Below are 24897 nucleotides of genomic sequence, written 5' to 3'. Positions count from 1 at the left end.
AATCAAAAACTATGTTTAATAATGCCAAAGAAGTATAACTTCTTACGCGCGTACATAAGTACACGCACCCTTTTTTTTGATTTAATTTGACGATTTGAACAGTATTTTATAAGTATTAATTTTATAAGTATTACAAAAAAAACTATTTATTCGGTGTAGATAATTCCAGCTAATGATACATGGTGATAATTCCAGCCAATGATACATGGTCATCACCTACATGGTGATAAAGTTATTTGACAAATTCTTGTGTTAGGAATCGTCTTGCATAACTCATGGTCAACTTTTAAGTGCCGAATAGGATTTCTGATATGACAAAATATAGTTGTCAACGGACAATCAGGAACGATAAGGACATCTTTTTTTTTTTTTTTAACGTCAGGAAATGCTTTTACGCATATCCCTGCTGAATTTTACTCCAGCAGGGATTATGTGGGACTCAGACATAATATCTTCACACCTACCCACTAAAACCTGACGGATGCCTTCGGCTCGCCAAAGGGCGGAGGCAGGTAACAGCTGAGTCCTATCCTTACCCCCGCCAAACGCGAATGCCACAATATCAACGTGACTTCTCCCACGAACAAATAATCAGCATCTTAACTTAGGGCAGACGTGCGAAAGCACGGCGTCGCTGCCCCGGTCGTCGTTTCCTTACCGGCGGAGCATCAGAATTATTTTCACGCTGACGCTCCGCATTCTCTTTCTCAGTCATGACGGCCTCACAAAAAGCCTTGAAGGCATTCCAAGGGCCATCATTGTCAGCTTCCACCATTCTTTGGATAATTAGTGGAAGCGACAGATTGCCAACAATGCTATCAGCAAGGACCGAGCGAAAGCCGTCCCAAGCCGGACACTCCTCAACAGTGTGCCTCACCGTATCCTCTCTACAGTCACAATGATGACAAGAAGGTATCGCCTCTCTTCCAACGATTCGATGCAGGTAACTCCCAAAGCATCCATGCCCAGAGAGAACCTGAACGAGCCGATAGGAAAGCGATCCCCACCGTCGGTCCACCCATCAAGGACATCTACATTAGCCTTAGCCGAATCTACCTCAATTTGAACGTTACATTTTCCCAAACTGTTTACCAAAGAATCACCAAAACCCCTCAACACAGGCAGGTCCTGTGTTGACCAACTAAAAGCTAGTTCTTACGCCACAGACTCCGTTAATATAGTGCATTGACTACCGAAATCAACAAAACAATCTAGTTCACAGCCATTAACATTGGCTTTTTTTAAATATTTTAGATCTATATCTTGTTCCTGAGATATCCGTAAAACAGCCTTATCATCACTAGGTTCCTTCTTAACAGGACAATTTACTTTAAGATGTCCAACTTTATGACATTGACTGCATCGCTTAATGGGTTGCTTACACTTGTAATACGGATGGTCAATTTCACTACAGTTATAATGTTTTGAATTGTTTGTTGGTTCTGATCTCATTTGGATGAACTTATTTGTTGTCTGTCGCGCATTATCAGAAGCACCTGATTTCAAAGCGCTATTATTCTTCTCAGTTCTTTTTACAATTTTAACATTTCTTAGATAAACTAATAATTTGTCTGGTTCAGAAAATTGTGCCGCTTTAGCACTGGTTCTTATGGATCGATCCTCTATCCCAAACAAAATACAATCAATTGCATTTTTTCTAGTTATATTACATCTATTATACACGATCATAGCGTCTCGGCACTCGCCTCAATTTCATCGACGTGGCGTCGGTGGTGCGTATTAGTCCTTTTTGAGTCCACAGGGCAATTAAGTCCCAAAAATTCTGAACCCGGTGCGCGTGTGGCAGATGGAGACGGGCGAGTGTCGGGCCGACGGCGCCGTCAACCCCGCCAAGATGAAGAGCTTCGCGACGAGGCTCGTGAAGGCGGTCCAGCGAGCCGTCGCCGAGCGTGCGCAATCGCAAGCCCATCGGGGACTGCCGCCGCGCGAATGGGACACGGCCCGCTTCCTGAAGAGTATAGCCGCCGTCGAGGTCTTCGCCCGCGAGACGTCCGCCGACGTGGGCGCCCTGCTGCAGATCTGGTGAGTCGTCGGCGAAGGCGCCGCCTCGACGCCCCGCTATCGTTTCGACGCTCGAATCCTTCTCGCAGGCTACGCATGTACGAGGAGACGCGTCGCGAGCTGTGCCGAGGGGGCCGCGAGCCGTCGCTGTCGCTGCCCGAGTGGTGGCTGGCCGACCTGCTTCTGGTGCACGAGCCCGCGCTGCCGCTCCTCGAGCGCGCCGGCGAGCAGGTGTGTCCGGAGCGATCCCTCTAGGTATTGCCCCCCGCGCCGTGAATATAATATTTCATCACAATTCTGTTATCAAAGAGCCACATATGTTTTCTTTACTCGGCTTACAAATATTGATTTAGACATAGACATAAGATTTATTACAAACAAAAACACACACTCATAAACACACAAAATAACAATACTTAAAGAAAAAATAAAATAAGACCAAAAACAATAAAAATTAAAAATTAAAAATTCCCTTTTGCCATTCAGTTCGCTTCCAGTGTGCAATGTGTGTGTACTGTGATTGTAATTGGCCCTGGCTCAGCATTATGCTGAGGAGCAAAAAGTTCCACAGCGCTGGTCATTCTGCCAGAGACCACAGCAGCTAGTTTGTGCCTCTGATAAAATAAAATAAATAATAATAATTCCAAGGAGAAAAATAATAATAATAATAATAATATTATTTTTCTATAAGTTAGAAGTGTGAGTAAATCGTGTGTAACGGTGTATAATAAATAAAATTAAATTAAAAGTTAAAAATAAGCATAATTGTAAATAAGTAGATATTTTTTATTTTATGGGTGTATAAAAACTAAATTTCGTGGGACTTTTGTTGAATAAGTAGAGGGATATTATTCCAACACTTCGTCGCGCTATATTTAAAACTCCCACGAAATGAAGCCGTCCGATGCTTGGGAATGGCCAGCTCCTGAGTACAACTCCTGACTTGGTGCTTGTTGGCATTACTACGCCAGAGGAGCTTTTTGTACAAATATTCAGGTTGTTTAGTATACATCATATAATAAACATGCCAAATAATATTTTTGTCGACCCCCCATTGTTAGAAAATTTAAGTTGTTCAAATAGGGGATGACAAGTGAGCGAGGTGGTATGGTGATACAAAACCGGGCGCATGCATTTTCTACTCTCTGGATCAACCGTTGTGCTTTAGCAGTTATACAAGGCCCGTAAACCGGAAGAGCGTAGGTAAGTTTGGAGAGCACAATGCTTTCACAAAGTCTGATACGAAGATCGATACTTAAGAAAGGTCGTATATTGTATAAAACCTTGAGACGAAAAAAGCAATTACGAACCATATTTGTAACATAATCTTCGAACCTCAAATGACTATCGCATTCTACGCCCAGATTTCTTGCCATTGGGACCTGAGCTATAGGCGAAGAATTAACTAGAATTGAGGGACTTTGTCTTGCAAGATCAGACACTTGCTTACTGGTGCCGACCATAAGAAACTTCGACTTTGTTGGATTTAAGAGGAGTGCGTTTTTATGGGACCAAACAGAAATTCGTTCCAAGTCCTCATTTATTTTTCGGACGCAGTCATTGACACAAGCCCTATCAACAGGAAGAAATATTTGCAGATCATCAGCGTATAAGTGGTAGTGACAATTTTGTATACATGAAGTTATGTCTGCTGAATATAAGATAAATAAGAGGGGTCTCAAAATAGACCCCTGAGGTACTCCTCTGTCGACAGGGCCCAGAGACGATGAAACACGGATCCCATCACTTCCCAAAAAACACACTCTCTGATATCGATGCCTGAGATAACTACTAAACCACGAAGTAGATATATAGTCAAACCCATAGCAACGCAGCTTAGAAATAAGAAGAGGAAGATTAATACATTCAAAAGCTCTAGAGAAGTCAAGAAGAGCGAGGATGGACGGGTTGCCTACGTCTTGAGCTGAGATCAAATTATCCACTACATCAAGCAATGCAGTAGTGGTACTGCGGAGTTTTCTAAAACCTGACTGAAATGCAGGGAGTATGTTACAGGCTTCGCAATGATTTTGTACAATATTATATGCTTACTAACTCATAAAACATTAATTGTAACTATATCAATGAAAGTTATCACGTTCAAGGTTTCCAATTACATACGAAAACGAATGATTATGACTCATAATTCATATCACATTTAAAGCGATAGGAGAAAGAATAAAAATGGAATTGTTTGTCCAACAAGACGCATACAAATTAAATCACTTGCAAAGTAGCGACTGTATTGTTTTAAATATGCTGTTGAAATTATTAATTATTTGTATTATATCCCAAGTAATTGACTTCAATATTTTTAACGCCTATCAAAAAATATTAGCAAAGTTACTGTGGTTTTATAATATTTTAAAGGTAGTATAGTAAATAGAAAATTGTTTTGTTACAGATAACGTTGCAGTGGAGAATGCCAATTAGAGCAAATAAAATCAATTTTAGAACTATCAGTTATAGTGTCCCTAAGAGGACACTCGGAGTCACTACTAAAACCCGTTTATATATCGTTCCGACAATAACAAATTCCAAACAAAACTCTTTGAACCAGGTGAGTGTATTAACTAGCTTAAATAAGGCAACGTTTTAGGTTCGTCTGAAAAGTCCAGAAGTTTTTAAAGTCTGTAATGTAAATAATTAACATATTTAATACGTTTCCACATTTGTGAAGAAAGACGTGGTCGATTACGTCACAACATAACGGTACTATAAGGCTAATTAAAAGTGCTGAACTAGAACGTTGTTTTCTCATATCCAAGGAGTGTTGCCATACCTATGTGAGGATCGTCTGATTCCAGGGTTTCATTCATTAAGGAAGCCGGAGACTCAGGCTACGTAGTCAATGGCTCACGTTGTCGCGTTTGCAATTAGTCTTAAATAAAATAAAAATAGCCTGTATTCGAGTACTACATAATCAGGATTACATTAGGTCTATGTTATTACATTTAATATTAGTATTCGACCTCCTCCAAATTCTTGCAATTGTCTCTCATATCGCTATTATTTTCCAATATTTCCCTGCTATCTCTTTTATGTTATCTTCCCAGGTTTCTGGTGGGCGTCCTCCCTTTTTTTTTCCCACTGGGCTATTCCCAGTAAGGGTCTTTTTGACCTTTTCATTACACACGCAATTAGTCTTAATCACTGCTTCTGAATATATTGAGATAACACTTTCTCCGGCGCTACCATCAACAACAGATAATCACGAAGTATTGAAGATTTTATGTTGTTTAATAAATAAATTTATTTTTCAGAACAATTCTACCGTTATGGACGAAGATGAAATTCCAGATATCTCTGATAAGACAGACGAAATTCTAGACAATATAATGGATAAAACGAATGGCACTAGCAGTGAAAATTTTTATGATGACTCGCCGGTAAATGACACTGTCTCCGAAAATGAAATGAATACTGATATCGAGGAAAGCAATGAAGATGACGATGCTTGAATTAAGTGGAATATTTGCAAATAATAACTAATTACTTAGTAATAATTTACTAGTAACTTACGCTAGCTGGGCGTTCCTCGTTTAGAAGTTGGGACCCAGATATTATATACGCATATCCTCATATGTTATCAGAAGCTAAGAACAGATACAAATGGAAAGTTCATGAAGCCATTACCCAAAAGCGGTCTCGCAGCACACCGTAACTGATATAACTAACGTAGACTTAAGAGTATGACGTTTACCATTTGATATGTAATTTTTAACAGTTTGGAATTAAAGTGGATTTATTATTATTATCCACACATATTCTACAATGAAATCAGCCGCATATGCTGGATGAACGCGATAGACTCAAAAACTACTAAACGGTATTCACCAATATATAATGTGATTCCGAAGTAAGGTTTATGTGTAAAGTTCAATATACGTTTCTTGGTGGTTTGATAAGTCAGCTAATTTTTGAATACAGAATATTTTTTTCGGAAAATAAGCATTTTATTTTTCAACATCCTTTTAACTCGATTTAGCCCACTGTCTTTTAATGTTTTTATTCCTTCCAAATAATCGGATTTCTCAAAAACCTCATAAAAGAGTTTTTTTTATGTTCAGGAGGATTAATGGGTAGGAGGCTCACCTGATGTTAAATGATACCGCCGCCCAAGGACACTCGCACTGCCAGAAGGCTCGCAAACGCGCTGCCGCCCTTTTAAGAATTGGTACGCTCCTTTCTTGAAGGACCCTAATACATCAGTGGATAGCTGGTTCCACATAGTGCGGCAGAAATTGCCTTAAGAAACGCTCAGTTATGGAACGAAAGCCGTCAAGGTGATACGGATGGTATTTTGTAATCAGCTTTGACGTCCGATGTTGAAACTCAGCTGCAGGTATTTCGAACAACTCCTCTGAACACTTTCTGTGGTAAATGCGATAGAAAAGGGTTTGTTTCAGTGTTGACCTCTTCGTTCGACCAAAATATCTTTCTAACTAGCCATTTTTTCAAATTTGCCAACAGGTAGTGGCAGAGGGCAAATCGACAGAATATGGTGGATGAGGAAGAACTTCATAGGCCAATGTATAGTCTTTTTGCATGTTTACTATACATTGCATTGTCTTGATAGAACGGCACATAATCTTCGCTAAATGTAGACACTGCTCAATCAATATACACGGCCGAAGCTGCGGGCGGAAGTTAGTATATTCAATAGCGTTTAGGATTTCCTTTATAAATAGATAACTACGAATTTATAATTATTATAATACTTTATAATTTTAATCACAGTAGCAAGAACGTGCTCGCTCAACGATTTCACAACCTGACGATAGCATTAAAATAAAACAATAGCTTTGTTAAACGATATATATTTGTTCCAATCAAAAAATATTATGTATCAAAAACAAAAGTACAATTTTATACAAAAACCAATATTGCAAATAGGAAGCTCTGTAATTAAAGTGTTGCATTTTCTTTACATTTCAAACACTTTACAATTCTTTAATATTTTCGAAATAGATGATCGCCATCAAATGATAGCTTAAAAACGCACTTGATTTTTACATAAAAACTTTTCGACGAATATTTCTCTGAAAATCAAACTACTTAAACAACATAGGAGTAGCCCAATGGACTACCACAGCCGCAGCCAACTGGTGCCACCGCAGGGTACCCCAGAGGTAACTTCTCAGCCAGCAAGCTGCTAACGGTGAGTAGGGAGAGGGTATCGGCAAGACTGTTTGCGACTGCGTTAGGCCCTAGAGCAGTAAGAGCTGAGAGCGTTGGGGCTACGGCAGGGCCAACGCAAGGTCCTGCCAGTGCAGCAGCTAAGGGACCGGCCAGAGGAGCAGCAATGGGAGCCGCCACGGGGGCAGCGAGCAAGTTAGGTCCACATGAGCGAAGACACTGTGCGTTTACGCTCTGTAATAAACAAAGAAACTCTTAGTATGTGTGATAATTTGAATTCTTCAAAGCAGTTATTAATAGTGATTAAAGCAATAGTATAGTAGTAAAATAGTATTGTAAGCGAAGTCTTTAAACCCCCCAGAAAGTAATTTTTAGCAATTCTTCATAATAAATACTTTTTTTATAATATATTGAATGGATCTATATTTCACAAAAAATGTTTTTACCCTTATAATTGAACACAGAAATTAAACAAACTAAGGCAGAGTAATTTTTAGAAAAATAAACTTGAATAAAACACCAATTATGAATAATAACAATAAAAACTTACCAGGGCAACAGCCTGTACAATCACAAACACAAAGAAGGATTTCATTTTGTCAGTTCAATAGAAATGTAAAGAAATTAATTAATTAACAGTATTTATAGCGAACGTGTCACAATATTAACGAAATAGAAAATTGGTAAGTAACAAATTCTATTGAAAATTGATAAGATGCAGAAATGTGTTGTAAATGTCAGGAATTCTTTCATAGATATCGTGAGGTAGCTTGTTACATCTATATATATATATATCTAATATATAAAATTCTCGTCAATGTTCGTTCCCATACTCCTCCGAAACGGCTCGACCGATTTTTATGAAAATTTTTATGCATATTCAGTAAGACTGACAATCGGCTACTGTCTTTCCACCTCCTGAGTGATAAGGGGTGTCCAAACCGTCACTCGCTATGACCATCAACACATCACAAGGCCAATCTTTGAAAGTTTGTGGTCTGAATCTAGAAAATGCATGTATTTCCCACGCTTTTTCCACGCTTTGGCATGTGGGAAGACCATCTATGTTATCCCATCTATCGGTGCTTCACTAAAGAGTGCAACTTATTGCCCAAAATACCTGGTCAAAAAATAGTCATTAAAATCTAACTACACTACAAACTAAACTACATCCTAATAAAAAATTGAGATTGGCCTAGTGACTTCAGCGTGCGACTCTCATACCTGAGGACCTAGGTTCGATCCCCGGCTGTGCACCATTGGAATTTCTTTCTATGTGCGCATTTAACATTTGCTTGAACGGTGAAGGAAATCATCGTGAGGAAATCGACATGTCTTAGACCCAAAAAGTCGACGGCGTGTGTCAAGTACTGGAGGCTGATCACCCACTTGCCTATTAGATTCAAAAATCATCATGAAACAGATTCAGAAATCTGATGACAAGACCTAAAGGTTTTAGCGCCACTGATTTATTTTTAATAAAAAATTGAACTTAATTAAATACAAAATCGGCTTATTTATTGCTTCTAAGGCGGAACAAAATTAGCGGAATCAGCTAGTTATATTATCAAATACCAACGTATTTATGTTAATTAATTCGGTTCAATATTAAATGAGTAGTTTATAGAGGTTATTTAGCCAAGAATTATTATTACTTTTAGGTACTGTTTGTTTAGTTCGGGGCAATGTAAGAGTGAGTAGCTTGGGTCTATTCTCAACGCTAAGGTCCTGCCTTAGAATCACTAATGCACTAATTATTGTGTGCATTTAACACTCGCTACAGTGAATGAAATTTGCGAGAAAACAGCACCGTCCGGCACAGAAGGAACTCAATAAGCAGATACAGAAGTCTGAGGCCGATTTTATAAGCGTTACATAGATAGTATTGTCTTTTATTGACATAACCTTTACACATTTAAAGAAAACACTTTTTAACCGGATTGAATTATGAAAAATAATTGTAAAATATTAAAAACATAACCTTAATCCAGTTAAAAAGTGTTTTCATTACATAGATATTTTATCTTAAATATATATAACAAAGTCGTGTTAGTTACACCACTTATAACTCAAGATCGGCTGGACAGATGTTTGTTATCTCTTTTTTGGCGGATTCTTCTCCGCTCCGAATAGCAGAATAAGTTACAAAATATCGGATAAGTTATCGAATAACAATAAATAAGTAAATTATTTATTATTATTTTATTAAGTAATGTTGTATATCAGAAAGTGCTTTAACATGCAGTATCGCAATATTGCCGCTAGAGAGAAGAGGCCTAATGTGTAAAACTGCCATTCTTCTGTCGCAATGGCAAGCAGTAAAACATTTCTGTATTTGCAAAAAAAGTGTTCATGTTATTACCTTAATGAAATCCTATAATAAGTTTAACTGAAGCAACAACGATATTATTAGACTGTAAGGCTGAACGAAGTCTAAGAACAAGCCAAGAAATAGCCAGGTTGAGTCTGTTCGGCTCGTGTCTAATAATTTTATTTAGCAGTATCGTGGTGTTTATTAAATTTGTATTTGTCAATTTTATCAAGTTTCCTCGGAAAGGCAAAATCCCAATCTTAATATATATATTTCTTGTGTGCGTGTGTATGTGACTGAACTCCTCCTAAACGACTGGACCAATTTTGATGAAATTTTTTGTGTGTCTTCAAGGGGATCTGGGAATGGTTTAGATTCACAAATCAGCCCGCCAGATGTTAAGGGTAGTCCACCCCAAAATTTTAATTTTTATTTTTTAGACAAAATTTTTAATTTCTATTTTTTTATGATACAGCATTAAAAAATACATACAACCCCTAACTTTCACCCCTCTACGATCAACCCCTATTTTTTTATTATAAATGATATACATGGCGAAACGACGTTTGCCGGATCAGCTAGTAATAATATAAAGGTACTTTTATTCTTGAGTGCTGTTACAATCATATTAAAAGTCCTCTAAGTTTTGAAAGAATCTAACTTCAGTTTATAAGTTAGTGATTAAAATTAAAAAAAAGACTTCCTACTAAAGATTGGAAATAGTTCTTTATTTTAAAAATATACCGACTATGTCGAAAATTTTAATTTTTATCAAAATTTAAATACATAATCTATTTTTTTATAAAGTCTACTAGCAGACCGGCCAAGCGTTGCTGTGGCTAAGGTTTTTGTTATATTACATAGTAGCAAACTATTCAAGGGAAACGGTAGGAGAACACCAGTCATGGGGACCACCAATGCTGTTTTGGTGGTTATGCCATTAAATTGTAGCTTATGTGAAATGTTGGTACTTTCAACACAGCGCCATCTGTTAGAATTGTGACTATCAAATAATAAACGAATATTTTGCAATAAAATAATATTGCGGGTATAAATTGAGATTTTAGCTATCCTATCTTTTAAGTTGGATCAAACTACACACGGTGTGCAAATTTGATTGATATCGGTTCGGTAGTTAAGGAGTCCATAGCGGACAAACAACGTGACATGTAATTTATATATATTAAGAAGATAGTATTTTTTACCATTTTGTCTTCAAAACAATACAGTCTGGTTTTCATGAAATCAAAACAAATTTAGACAAGGAGATACAAACAATGTGACGTCATCATAGCGGGTTGCACATGCGCATAGGAACGGTTGTTTCACACGGGGCTAAAAATTGGTGCTTAGTTTGTTAGTCTGCTTAAATATTATTTTTACACAACTAACTTATAATCGTTCCAAGTGTCTGATGAACTCCATTATTCTGAGTTTGTTTCAGTATTGAACAAATAAAATATCGATAACTAGGCCTTAGGATTTATAATATATTTGTATATTTTATGTATACAGGTTTAGTTTTCAAACAGAACTTAATGCTTACTGGACTTAAAATACTATGACTCCTGGAAGGGGCCGAGAGCGTCCACAGTGACCATCAATCGCGTTTGGTCTTGAGCTTCGCATTTTACCTTGCTCCTTTCGCCTTCCTTTGCCTCATCTCTAACTGTGTGACAACGTGGGAAGTCGGGGCGTGGTCTTGGTGGGAATCGGTGACGGAGATCAGGATCGCTTTAAAAAAGCCACCTGCTTTGTGTGGTATTGTAGTGGAACACTATGTAAGCAGAACCCTGGCCAGTGCGCGTCATCTACTCTGGGACCGTCTGCAGCCACCCTCACTCGTGCCAAGTTCTTACAGCTGTAGTAGATCTGAGGATGTAAGGCAAATTCTGCGCCTCAAAACAGAATCCACTGACTAGGAGGAAGCCCGCGTGATACAGAGCTGGTCGGGAAGCTCTGAAGTGGTTTGTCTAAACGAAAAATGGACAATGATCGAAGTACCCGAAATAATGAGAAACCAGACCGATCAAACATATATTATATCTAATGATTGAAGATATTTAATTTGTTAATTTCAAAGTACATTGAATTTACTTGAATATCTTTTTCCAATATGTTGGTCAATCATTTAGTTTCTAAGCTTTAGTTACCTAGAGCTTCTTGAACCAGTTTGAACCCGTGTGACTCATACGTATCCCTAAAAATTGAGGGGTGAGGCTCAGTTACAGTTATATCGCATTATAATATAGCATTTCATTGCGGCAAGAGCAGTAGTGCAAAAGCTTTAAAGCCTGAATGTCGTTATTTACTATAAAACATTCTAGAACATACAACCAAAGTGAAAATAAGATTAATGTTTATAACAGTGAAAAGACTAAAAAGAAAACCGTAATTGTGAGTGTTTTAACTTGTGAAGTGTAAAACCCAAGTGAAGTTATGACGCTCCATGCCTTAGCGGCATCTAATTACATGATAGAGGAACAAAGGTTTAAAAGTATTGATCTGAAGAAAAGTAGTATGCCATCTTTAATTTCAAAAAATTGGTAAGTGTAAATATTGTTAAAACATCGGTCAATACTTCAACCACAACACTATCCAGTATCGATTTATTGTGAATTTGACGGCAATCATTTGACACTAGCCTACCAAGATGAGTGATTAACTGAAATTATAATAAAAATTCGAATGATAAACGGAACGTTTTTTAAAGCTTTTATCAAGCATTATATTCTAATTTAATTTATAAAATTCTAAAATAAGCATTATATTTGTAATTATAATGGTTATTTAATAAAAATAACCCAATGAATAATATTTTTAAGTATTAATACAACAAATTCTTTTACCATGCTAACAAAAACAATACATTGTACGTAATATACGTAAAATGAAACGTTTAGTAAAAAAAGAACAAACGTCACATATCCGGTCGCCATTGTGGAAAAATATTATAACCCTACCGAATTTAGGATGTCATCAATTGTATGGTAGTGATATTCTATGTGAATAACTTTGAAATATCCAGTTTAATCTATTTGACAATCGTGTTTGAAAGCTGAAACTTGAAAGACGACATTATTTTCGTTGCTTTTCTGTTGTGAGACGTGCTCCGCTAATTTTGCGCATTAAAACCCTACGGTGCTAACCGTGTTTTCTTAACAAGTACTTGAAAGGCTTAAATACGATTTGCCACGATGACGAAGTTAATGCAACAGTTAAATTTTAGTAATAGTAATTTTTATGACGTCGCAGGTGTCCTAATTGAACCCAACGCTGCGAAAATTAAAAACATCTAGTGAGTATCTAAACTTTTTCTACTATGATTTAGGAACGACATCTAGGCTTTAGTACACTTCTGACATCAATTTATGGTAAATTTTTAGCCTATTACGTATACCGTGTGGTATAAATGTCCTTGTCCTTTGTTCTACGTCATCGTTAGGTGATTGTGTTATTAAATTGGATCATAGTCACCTTGCAAATCAATTATATGAAAGACGGTCCTTTATAATATTTTAGTTTTATGAACAAACATGGAGTTTAAAAATATAATCAAATATCCTAAACCAAAAATTTCCTATTTCTATCTGCAAGAAACCAGTCTAAATTTTTACTAAGTACTTTGAATCTCTTATAGGAATTTGATGATTTTGTCTATCTATTGCATTATAACGATCTTAAAAATAATATAACTAAACTATACAATTCAAATGATATTTGATGTGAAGGTGCTTCTGTTTGTGAAGAGGGTAGTTTTAATATAAATAATTATTATAATGATATAATAATAACAATATTTAATGGAAAATAAATGAAATTGTTAATCTAAAACAGCAATTGCCCTTAATTTTATAACTAAGTCATAATTAACTGTTAAACTTTTTCTAACTAGGTCAGAATCATATCATGATTGATAATTTGTATTTAGGTTAAATTAAACTAACAATTTTGCAACCTATACAGATTTTAAACATACCAAGTTAAGCTACAAAATTAGTTAGTCTTCTATCAATGTATCAGTGTGCCGAGCGTTGGCAAGCTTTTATAAATAAATAAGACTTTAGGATAGGTTATAATTTTATTTTGCAATAGGCAATGTTTTCTGTTATTTACTATAACAAATTTTGCAGTAAATAGAACAAGTGTTGTGTAAACTTAAAGCGATAGGTGATAAATATGTATCAAATATTTCGTTGTCTTTGGAGATGTATCATTCTGGAACTAATAGCAAGGTTAAATAATTGACATACTCAATTGAGCTGGTAATTGTCCATTGATGTGTGTGAGATGTATGATCATAGTTATGACGGATAAATAAAATAAGAAGTACATAGTTACGAAAAACAACAGTTTTTATTGTAAATAATCTATAAAAGTTCTAAGTTACTAGCCATGTCCATTACTATACTAGCTTTATGTAACATGATATAATTTTATCTTTTGGCACCATTGTCCAAAGAAACTCTTGAGGTTCATAATTTTATAATGAACAATTTAGCTGGTATAAACCAGCAGTAATATGCTTATCAAAATAGAATATATTTAGTTATCTCCATGTGACATTTCCATGTGATGTATGATAAGTTTATTTACTATGCTATCTAGTTTCTATGAGTCATACAGATACTACCTTGTTTTGACTTTTGAACGACACAATAAACTTAATTACTCAGGCTTTACTCGTTATTAAAAAAAAAAACACCTTATCCTAAACATCAACTAGATAAAAAGCATTTTATATATTATTTTTACCAGTACTAGTTATGTACATAAAAATATTCATTTTAATAATTGATAACTTACTTCTTTGCATACTAATATAGCTACTCCTGAAGAGCCTTGCTTTGTATAGCTTTATTTACCATTGTGTTAGGGTTTCTCAAAGTTCAATTATGTAAGAAATATACAATTCTCTTGTGTTTTAAATTAATAAAAATAAGTTAACTTAGTTATAGTTATATGTGGAAGCGAATACGTCAATAGCGTCAATAATGTTCGAACAGCGATGTTTATTAATGCTTGACTCTAAGGAAAGGAGTAAAAATTTTCCATAATGGAGAAATGATACTCAGGGCTTATGTAATTTAATCGCTGCGGGCGTACGTGCATTGACTCATGTTTCATTCTACATAATAAGAGATATAAGACACATACTTAGGTCATTTTTATTTTAAACTTTCACATGCGGTTTTGATGAAATTTCAGGGGATGGAAATGTAACATGTTAAATGCATTAAAACTAAGTACAATCTTAGTTACCAAATAAAAGCGGATTAAATTTTTTATCAAATTTCTTCTAGCGGATTAAGCGTAAAAAAGATACTTTGTAATTTTTTAATAGTTTTATCAAATAATGGACAATCCTTTAATTTACTACATTCTCTTACTATATGACTTTCATACTCATATGATTAATATTTATACGGAAAGTTCTTATACTCGGTAAATTGTAATAAAATAATCAGCTGTGGACACTGAACGGCCATTTGCAATATTGATCCAATATGGCGGACGAACCCAAATAAACAACAGTCACATGTTTTGGCCTGCGAATTGTTTACGGTTTATTTTTAAAACAGGCGTGGCTATGGAGTTTCGTTTTCTAGTAAATTTGTTTATGACGCATAGAGTTAGAATTTAGAAAGGTGATAATATTCATAAGCGATAGAAGCAGTGTAAACTATGTCTTACAATGAATTTTTTTATGGCTCAAATACAAACGTAGTCTATTTTCATAATGAAAAATTGCTTTAGCCTTCAACAATATTATTGCCAAAACATTACAATGATCGCATAATATTAATAATTCGAAAGTGCATAACATGGCAACGTTTCAAAATGACGTAAATACATATATATGTTTGGTCGGTTTGTAAGTATTTTTTTACGTTTAAATTTCACTCTGAATTTACAAACAATTTTTAGACATAATAACCCACAATAGAATCGAAGTCCGCCTATTTGACACTGTTTTAATTAAGGTGCTCTTTTTATAAGTGTGATACGCTGCATCAATTACTAGGTATTAATAATAATCTAAAAATCTGTAATTTTATGTATCCATTACAATCAAACATACAAGATATCAATCTATTAGTAGTATTAATGTTTAAACACGTGATTCTTACTTTATAACAGTTAATTATTATGAAATCATTGCTGAGACCAATTATGATAAATTGAATCATCAACTATGTGACCTATGGTTTTTATTACTGTCACGTTTTGCAATACGTAAATTATCCCTAAGTTAATCGTATGTATTGTGTAAAGTGGAAAAATATATGTATGTGAAGGCAGTGTCGCGTACTTAAACCGTACATATATAAACAATGAAAAGGTGTATGTCAAACGTGGAATCTACTACTAATCTAATTACTACCCAGATATTAACGGAATTGTTGGCCAATTTGGTTTGTCCTATTTTTCTGAACTCTTCCTTTAGGGGCGTTTACTGTTCATAAAAATTGCAAGTCTACTACCCGAACTATTACGCTTAGTAACCTCCCAATGTTAGACAGCCATTAGATACCTATGTATCTAATAGGCCGTCTATTAAAAAAAAGAAATTGTCTATACTAAGATATAATTTAACATAAGAAAGGGTCCAATAACTTACAATCTCTATTGAAATTGCCGTCTATTTAAACACATATTAGAATTTTGTACCGCGAATGTAGCCTTGAATATACCTTGTTATCTTTCGAAATGGTAATTTTGCCATTCTATTGTAGAATTAGGTTGTTGGAAACCTCGATGTCTTGTTGGAAAACGGCGCTAATTGGTTTTAAAACAGTGTACTAATAATATCGTTATTTCCGCTAGTATCCAACTGTGAACTTTGTCGCACTAGCTTTTGTAATAAGTAGACATTCTCCCGGTTTCCGAAAGAAAACAATATTTATTATACACATGTAAAATTCAATGGAAATGGACATATAATATATGAATCGATAAAATTAGGTATATATATTTTCATTTAGGAATCAATTTATAGCACCAAATGTGCATTTGAAATAAATTATCATTTTTATTGTAGTTATGGTTCACCATTTTGGATATAATGGCTTACACATAAGATATAGATATATCCTGTGGCGGGCTTTTTTGTCGGACTATTTGAGATAAACATTGTCATCATACATTACATATGTGCAGCTCTACTCTAGCAGTTTTAGCAGCGTACGCCAGAATAGCACGCAGATGGTAGATTTTTGGACAATTCACACAGTATCTTTATAAGTTGTAGCCTATGTGTTATTCTCATGTATAAGCTATATTTATACTTTATTTTTGTAAAGTTTCATTAAAATCCATTCAGTAGTTTCGTGAAAGAGTAACAAACATCCACCCATACTTACAAACTTTCGCTTTTATAATATTAGTAGGATTCTTTACACGTGTCAAATGATGTTTTATATAAGACTGCCAGAGCATTAATAAATTTCCAAAGCATTTTGTTGTCATTTTAATTATATCAGTTTTAGGCTATTTTTGTTGAAGTCAACAATAATGATTAAAATTGTTGCCAATTGTGCGTTTTTGAAGAAATTGTCTTTTGCGTCGTATTCTATTTATAATTTGGCAATCGCTCTATAGAAATGTTTATCCTGTATTCTTAGTTTGATTTGAGATTTCCTCTGAACCACTCGTTATCACAGTATAAAAAATTCTATAGACAGGGTTTTGTTTATGGCACACAGTAAAGGAATCTTTTACAAAAAGATTCCAATAAAATTTTGACTACAAATAAAAGCTGTAACAAGTAAAGTAAAGTATTGTCGTAAACATTCCACTTGAGTTGTGATATCTTTTATATTTGTTAAATTTATACTACATCGTTGCTCGTACTACAGAAAATAAAAGAAGATGGTTGTGAAAGTATACTGGTGAGTTCTCTTGTTTTAGGTACCAAATACTAAGCAAATAATACCCAATCACACAACACAGCCAAATTAGGTATTATTTAGTTAAATGTATTAATTATTTTTTATTGTTAAATCCTTTTGTAAATGTTTGAACCTTTGTATAAACATATGTTTTCCATGTTTGGCTATATCTTGAGTATAATTGGTGCTTGTTATATATAAATTATGCTGTAGGATTACGAAATAAATAATTGTTTAAACATTTACGTAGACACTCTATTTGCCCATGTGAATTATCAATAGTTATATTTTTGTTATCACAAAGATTTTCATAAATCTCTGAAATGTAATAAAATAAATCTGGGTCTTAGCGTGAAACATTGATAAGCATTTTAATTCTATTTTCCTTGGCTGAATATTTCCTGATAAGCACGAATAGGATGTTATTTACGAGTTTTATTGCATTGTAATTTTATTTTAACCTTCACTAACGACTGATAACAAATGTTTGGTTACAGAACACGAAATATTCGTTTCACAATCCGAAAATATTTTCCTAAGATTTTGTGTGAAATTTTATGATGTGCTTATAGTCGTTCCTGTAGAGTTATGTGTTAAGATATTATGTGTCCTAATTGAAATTCAAGTAAAGCTGAAACCTTATTACTCGAGAGGTCGAGATACATTTCACATATATGTTATTTCAAGTGTTGCATATTAAAGATTGACCTAAATAAAAGGCTTGATCCTTCATCATGATCACCGCGGCATCAGAAAGCAGCTAAAAAGGAAAGGACCGCTTAGCCCGCATTAAGACCTCTATTGGTTAATGTGGCTCCATTCTGCTATACTGACGATTCCTTATATTTCTAAGTACCATGCACCGGAAGTCGCGCATAGAGTATAGATTGATAATTATTGATTAACTGCGTGTCACTGTCAACTTTCTGAACGTTTGAAATGTTCCATATTCTGAGTTATAAAACTGATTCAAGGGAATAAGCGATAATTTGAATAATTATTTCCATAACTCGGTGTCTCGAGTACTTTTCCTGTCGTGTCGTCGACGTGTATAATAAATTCGTGTTTATAACCTTCAATGTTTTCCAAGTCAAATCCTTAAAAAGTATGTTTTATGTCGTAAAACGATTGTTTTGTAAGTACATTTAATGTACAGATGACAAAAAAAGAGAGGAGTTAGCATAGATACAAATGTAAAAATATAATTAAATGGTGTATTTTTTTTCAGCGGCGATGATGCGTCATCTTTGAGCGCTGCGGGCAGCAAGCGCTCGGCTTTGTCGGCTTCCGACGCCGAGTGTTTTTCGCTGTGCCTGGGCGCCGGGCCTCTGTGGTAAGTTCTCATTGAACCTTTTGGCTCGCGGGAGTTTAAGGTTTTTGCTTCATAGAAAGCCAAAGCAATTTAGATGGAGGTCTACCTGAACACCTTGTCTTTATTACGCGATTTAGAAGCATTTGTGGGTACTGTTGAACGAAGTTTAGAGCGGGTAATGTGAACTTAGTGGAACTTTGATTAAATTAAGACGGAGGGTAGTTCTGTTTGTTTTAATTATTTTAAAGTATAATTTTAAAGAGCAGCTTGAGTAGCCTTCTTCCGCGTACACCAATGGAACTTTACATGTGCGGTGTGTGTGTTATTTTATTTAACCTTATTAGACTCGGATGTCGAAGACGACGTAATAGAATAATCGAAACATTTGTAGTTACTAAAATATTTGTGAATAACTTATTACCATATCTTCCCCAGGTGGTCCTGATGTCCCTGCTCACCAGCCTGCTCCGCCCGGAGGGGTGAGCAGCGGGGCTTCGAGCCCCGCAACCCCGTCCACCCCCACACATGACGACAACCACCGTACGTTTCCGTTTTGATAATACTATTAATGTACTCCCACATTTAGGCCTCTTTTTCAGAGATATAACACTAAAAATATTTACTTTCAAATGTATGCTGACCCTTAATTCAATTTTGATATTAATAGGATTGTAGTGGCACTAACAGCTGGGTGGCTGATGGTGGGATGGTATTAATGAAATCAATTAAAATAATTATCTAATTTGTTTTACAGGCGACTTGTTGAGTACGTTACTATGGTCAAGCGTAAGTTCGCTCAGCAACAGCGAGGAGAGCCTCAGCTCCGACTCCACTGCGCCCGCGCACCCCATTCATCGGGAGGAGGTCAGTATAATATAGTCTTAATTGTGATGTGAACAATATAAATTACATTTGAATCAACCTTGTCACACTTGCAAGGCTGATTTGTGGTACGAATTTTCAGTGATTGATTTTGAATTAGAAGTCACTTCGAGTCCAATAATATTGCAGCACCCTCATGTTCAAAATTTGGAAATATTTGTTACGAAAATTAAAAGAAAAATTAGCTTTTAAAGTTATGGAAAAAGCCAGCTAATAAGGATATTTTGACATGGTTGCCTATAATTCTGGATATTAAATAAAACAAAATTAATTCGGTGGCGCTACAACCTTTTTAGGTCTGGGCCACAGATTTCTTTATCTGTTTCATGATTTGTCTATCTAATAGGCATATAGGTGATCAGCCTCCTGTGCCTGACACACGCCGTCGACTTTTTGGGTCTAAGACAATTGGGGATCGAACTTACGACCTAAGGGATGAGAGTCGGATGCTGAAGCCATTAGGCAAACACGGCTTACCTAATTAATTTTGGATATTACATTTTTTACATTAAATTGATATAAATAATTTCAGACAATTCGTAAGATCTTGGAGCGCAAGGACTCGAAGGCAGTGAAGATCGACCTTAAGATATATCTCACTGAGAACACCTTTACACGATGGGAAGCTGTAAGTATCATTAAAACATATTACATTCACATTGAATGTTAATTTTGTCATTGAAGTAATTAATCTATTACACATCTATTATATACTTGCTAAAAATAAAAAATAATAAATTGGATTAAACATAACTTTAATCAACTTTATATGAGAAACTAAATAAAGAGAACATGATTAGTATGTACCCTGTACCTATACTTCAATAGTAGTTTATGCTTGGAAGAGTTTTGTCCAAGTCTATCTAAAATACCTATGAAGTTTTTACCCCTTAATTAATAACAAATAAATCAATCCTAACTAGAGTACTCTTTCGTCTCATTTTATCATAGTGTAAATACTATGTATTAGAAAAGGACATATGAGTATTTCTTAAAACGTTGGAATTACATAAATTAACAAGGAGATTGTCATGCTAAGGTAGCTAAGTTTACAGATCACTTATTAAAAGACGTTTAATAATATACTTGCGGTACGTTTGCGGTGCCTACACTAGTTTTATCGTTATTCTATTCCTTACCTGTGTATAGCAAAGTGCTAAACGTTCGCAGGTGGTGAAAGGCAACACGATGTACCTGCGTGTGCCTGGCGTGCTTCAGTCCGGAAGCAAGGAGAGCTTCATGCTGCTCTTGGACTTCGCTGAGGAGAGGCTTCGATGCTCCAAGTTAGTATTTCAACTCCTCTTGAGTTACGTTGTTTCAACTATACAATCACTTGATAAAAAAACATATTTCCTATAAGGGAGCGTTCAAGTATTACGTAACGAATTTTAGGGGGGTCCTTTTGTAAAACGTTACAATACGGGGAGGGGATTGAATTAAAAATTATTGTTAATATTTTTTTCGACTTTCCAGTACTTTACACCACATAATAGTAACTTTTAGGTATAAAGAGTCACTAGGTGGCCACGAAACTTTTTATTATACTTGGGTACAGAAAATGTTACGGTGCGTTACATGAGGGGGTTTTTTCTTTCCAATAATCTCCAAAAATTGCGCGACGTAATACTTGAACGCTTCCTAAGTTGGGCAGATTTTTTTACAGATAAGAAATTAATATAACAGATATAACTGTTAACTTTATATTATACAAAACTTAAACTTATTCACTTTATCATTACCCTCATAGTGTATTCGAGCCTAGCATTAGAGGGTATTGATAAATTTAAAATCTAGAATATACTAGTATTAGACAGTATAAATAAACGAAATGACTGAATGATAAGAATTTTATTATAGACTAAATACCTACTATTATTCCAGCTGCATAATCTGCGTGCTGAAGTCTCGCCCCGACAGGGCCACCCTCCTGCGCACCTTCATGTTCATGGGCTTCCAGCTGCTGCCCCCCGGCTCCCCCCTCGCCGCTGACATCGCGAACCCGGCCTACGTCTTCCTGCACTACAATATGCAGTAGGGTTGCCAGGTATATTCCCCTCATTCCTTTACACTTGACATTGACAGCTGTCAAATTGTGAAAATTTTCATACTTGTGTTTTTATTAAAGTCAACTGAGGCAGTGAGTAAATTAAATTTTTAAATTAAATTTTTCCTTCACTAACATCAAAGAACGAATTTGTCAGCTAAACAGCAAAACTCGACATTGACATTGACGTGTCATTTCTAAGTAACACCTTGTCTCATCAAATATTTTTAAATGGTAGAAAGTATACATTACGTTAGCTGTAAAATGTAATTAGAGTCCCTTCGAATATTTACCTGGCAATCCCTATTGTGACAGCGATCCAGTATTTTATAAGCCACACTTAATGCAAACAAAATCAATCAACAAATTAGAATTGGCTTAGCACAGTATTTTCTTAAAATTTCAAAAGCTGTCACCGTTTTGCCATTTACCAGTATTTAATGCACTTTAACTCGCTTCATTAGATTTCGGCATCAACAAGTCTTATTATAGAGTAGATTTAGTCGCGAAGGTTTACTTTGATCCCTTTTAAACGTGAGTACTTATGCTTTCGAAAATCTAATGATAGTTTTAAAGAGATCGAAGTAGACCTGAGAATTTTCTAGAATTTCAGCTTTGGATTTCATTTTGAAACTGCAATTTTAGGACGTTTTTATTAAGCGTTACGTCGTCGTGTTACCCCCTCCGGGTTAGAGAGAAAAAAAAAATATAAAAATAAAAAAAAAACAAAAAAATGTTTGTAATATACTTTGAAAGTTTGATTTTGTTCATAATTTTATCTTAATAGTGTAAGCCCCGCAAATTGCTAATTGAATTGAAATACAATCTACGGAACTACTATAACTTGATTTGGGTGAAATAATCCGAAGAGATATTCTTAATTGTCAGTTAATGTGACAAGGTTCCAAATCGCTAGCAACTTGCGAAGCTTTATGTGTAAGATTAATTCACATTTATTTTTTTTGTATCACACTTTTGACTACAGGTTAATTTTAAGACTTACTGTATAATTTTTTTAATTTCCAATCGTACTTACCCAATAAACATTTTTAAAATTTAAAATGTGTGTCAATTTTTTTCACTTCAGAATATTTTGATTTAACGTTAACGAGAGCAAATAACTTCAATTTAACGAATTTAAATTTCATTCATTGTTTTTAATAATTAAAGTAAATTAAGGTATAAAGGTTTAGATTTAATTTTTCCCCTAAATAAGGTTTTGGACTAATTTTGAGTAAGTTAGTATTTACTTGTACTGTTGACAGTTTGTGTAGTGGCATATTCTTTGTGTTTCATTTTCGTTTCTTCAGAGATCAACTAAGATTTATTTATGGAATTTAAAGGCAGTAAAAGGATTATTCAAATTTACATTTTTTAAGTTGTAATATTAATTAAATCAAAATGTAACAATTCTAATACTTCAAAACTAAACTATATTTCTAATTAGATTTCTTATACCAACCACTACACTGTATGGGCGTGGGTTTTATTCTCGTAAAATAAGTAATGGACAATCCATAACAAATGTCCCCCTGCCCCCTGCTCCCTGCCCCATTGAGGGTACGGGCTTGATGAAAATTGTCAAGAGTGCAAGATTTAAGTTTCTTGTTTTAAGTATTTGATCGAAGTATTTCATTTACGAAACACGTAGTTGTAAGTTATGTAAAGGTATTAAAAATAAAATAAAATATTGCGTGTTTTATTTATCTCCCATCAAACGTTATCCTATTTGATCTAGCCACGTCTGTGGCTTGTATCGGAAAAAAATATCAACGAAACATGCGGACATTACGACTAATTTATATTACTATAAATTAGACCAGATCTTAAGAGCGAATAGCAAAGTTTGTCTGTCAAACTTTAGTCCGATTTTGACAGTGACAGTTCGCATATAACATTTAGTCATTAATAACCGAATTAAGAAAATGGCGGTCTGAGTCCTTTGAATTAATATTTTGCTTCCAAAAGATAGTGAACTTTCTAGAGTAAAAATATAGTACTATATACAATATAAGACAAACGGTATGTCAAGGCGAAGAAGTTTTAATACAATATGTATAAAGTGTATTATTATTAGCTGGTATAATAATATTAAAATTATTTGTAAAGGATTATTTTGATAAAATAATTTCTGATGCAAACTGCATTTATTATTTATTTTCACATGACTTTGTACGGCGGGTAAAACTTATTTTTTTTTTGATACATATATACCAATCTATTTTGATGTAATCTACATAAATAGTATATTATTTTATTTAAATTAGGGCGATCACAAACAAAGATGCAATACATATGTCAAAATCCAATAATTGTTTTTTCCTAAATCGTAAATATGTTCATGGTAATAAAGTATAATATCCTAGCGCAAATTATTAGAAAGTATATTATTTTAAAGCGCTTTGTAGAATTTTTTTACGCAGCTTTTTTGTGCTCATAGATAAGACCTACATCAAAACTACAGTTTCAAGTTTTTTAATTAAAAGTGTTATTAACGAAGTCATCGACCGGTATATGTATGTAGGAAATAAAACAATAGCTTTTATCCGTACATCTGGGAACTGTAATTATCCGTGTCCTTAATGGACGAGCTTAATAAATATAGAGGGAGTAGTAGAGGCTTGGACGCAGGAAAACGCCCTGAGAAGGAATTGCGGTGGATGACGTCTTCGGCAATTTACGCTAGCTCACAAGTATTACAATTGGGTTTTAATAGCAAAAAAAGATTTTAAGACTTCCTATCAATTTGCAATGATTACCAATACCACGTTAAGCATAAAAAATGGATGAACTTAAAGGGAAAGCTTGCATAGCATAAGTTAGAATGGAGTGATCGTGCGTTGTCTGAATATTAAAAAAAATAATAGTAGAAATCGAAATGCTTCCACGGGGCTCCAGCTTGTTTATAATTACGTGCATAAGTATTTAAAAGTAGGAAATAAGATAAATTAATGTTCGTAAAATATAAACAATAAACACAACATTTATTTTCAAAATACTAAATAGCGTGACGTGAGATTCAGATATTAATTCATTAAAATTATAATTGTTCTGAGTCATAACATTTCCTACGTTGTAACTGTTTTTTATTTTTCTTCGAATTTGATTAAAGGATAGAGGTCGTTGACTTGATGCGTGTGATTTCTTACACGGTGTAGAAAAATTTTATAATCAGACAACATTATTCATTGCTGGTACATTAGGGGTTTACTAAAGATGTGTTTTTTTTTAAATTAAGTTTGTCTTTATATTAAACAATTGTAATGGGAAAATGAATAAAGATAGATGTATGAAA

The 24897-nt window shown here is 34.6% G+C and overlaps 1 protein-coding gene and 2 long non-coding RNA genes across 4 annotated transcripts; 2 read left to right on the top strand and 1 right to left on the bottom strand.

Moving 5' to 3' along the window:
• The first annotated feature begins 2201 nt into the window (after positions 1–2201).
• On the top strand, positions 2202–5961 carry LOC125055206. 2 transcript variants are annotated; one of them, XR_007117831.1, is made up of 3 exons: positions 2202–2277; positions 4427–4582; positions 5286–5961. It is a non-coding gene; the product is annotated as an uncharacterized LOC125055206 (long non-coding RNA). The 2 variants fall into 2 exon arrangements; XR_007117830.1 differs by lacking the exon at positions 2202–2277 and adding an exon at positions 4217–4317.
• Positions 5962–6826: 865 nt separating this feature from the next.
• LOC125055205 lies at positions 6827–7877 on the bottom strand. Its single transcript, XR_007117829.1, has 2 exons — positions 7712–7877; positions 6827–7395 (listed from the first exon to the last, which is right to left on the bottom strand). It is a non-coding gene; the product is annotated as an uncharacterized LOC125055205 (long non-coding RNA).
• Positions 7878–12510: 4633 nt separating this feature from the next.
• On the top strand, positions 12511–23292 carry LOC125055199 (ornithine decarboxylase antizyme 1). Its single transcript, XM_047657531.1, is given in 8 exon segments — positions 12511–12770; positions 18593–18697; positions 19112–19118; positions 19120–19216; positions 19431–19540; positions 20091–20186; positions 20729–20841; positions 21440–23292. Coding segments are annotated over 8 exon segments (783 nt in total). The 5' UTR covers positions 12511–12669; the 3' UTR covers positions 21594–23292.
• The last annotated feature ends 1605 nt before the right edge of the window (positions 23293–24897 follow it).

This window comes from Pieris napi, chromosome 13 (genome assembly GCF_905475465.1).
Source record: "Pieris napi chromosome 13, ilPieNapi1.2, whole genome shotgun sequence".
Classification (NCBI taxonomy): Eukaryota; Metazoa; Arthropoda; class Insecta; order Lepidoptera; family Pieridae; genus Pieris; species Pieris napi.
The sequence above is the reverse complement of the archived record's forward strand: the minus strand, read 5'-3'. Positions and strand labels throughout refer to the sequence as shown.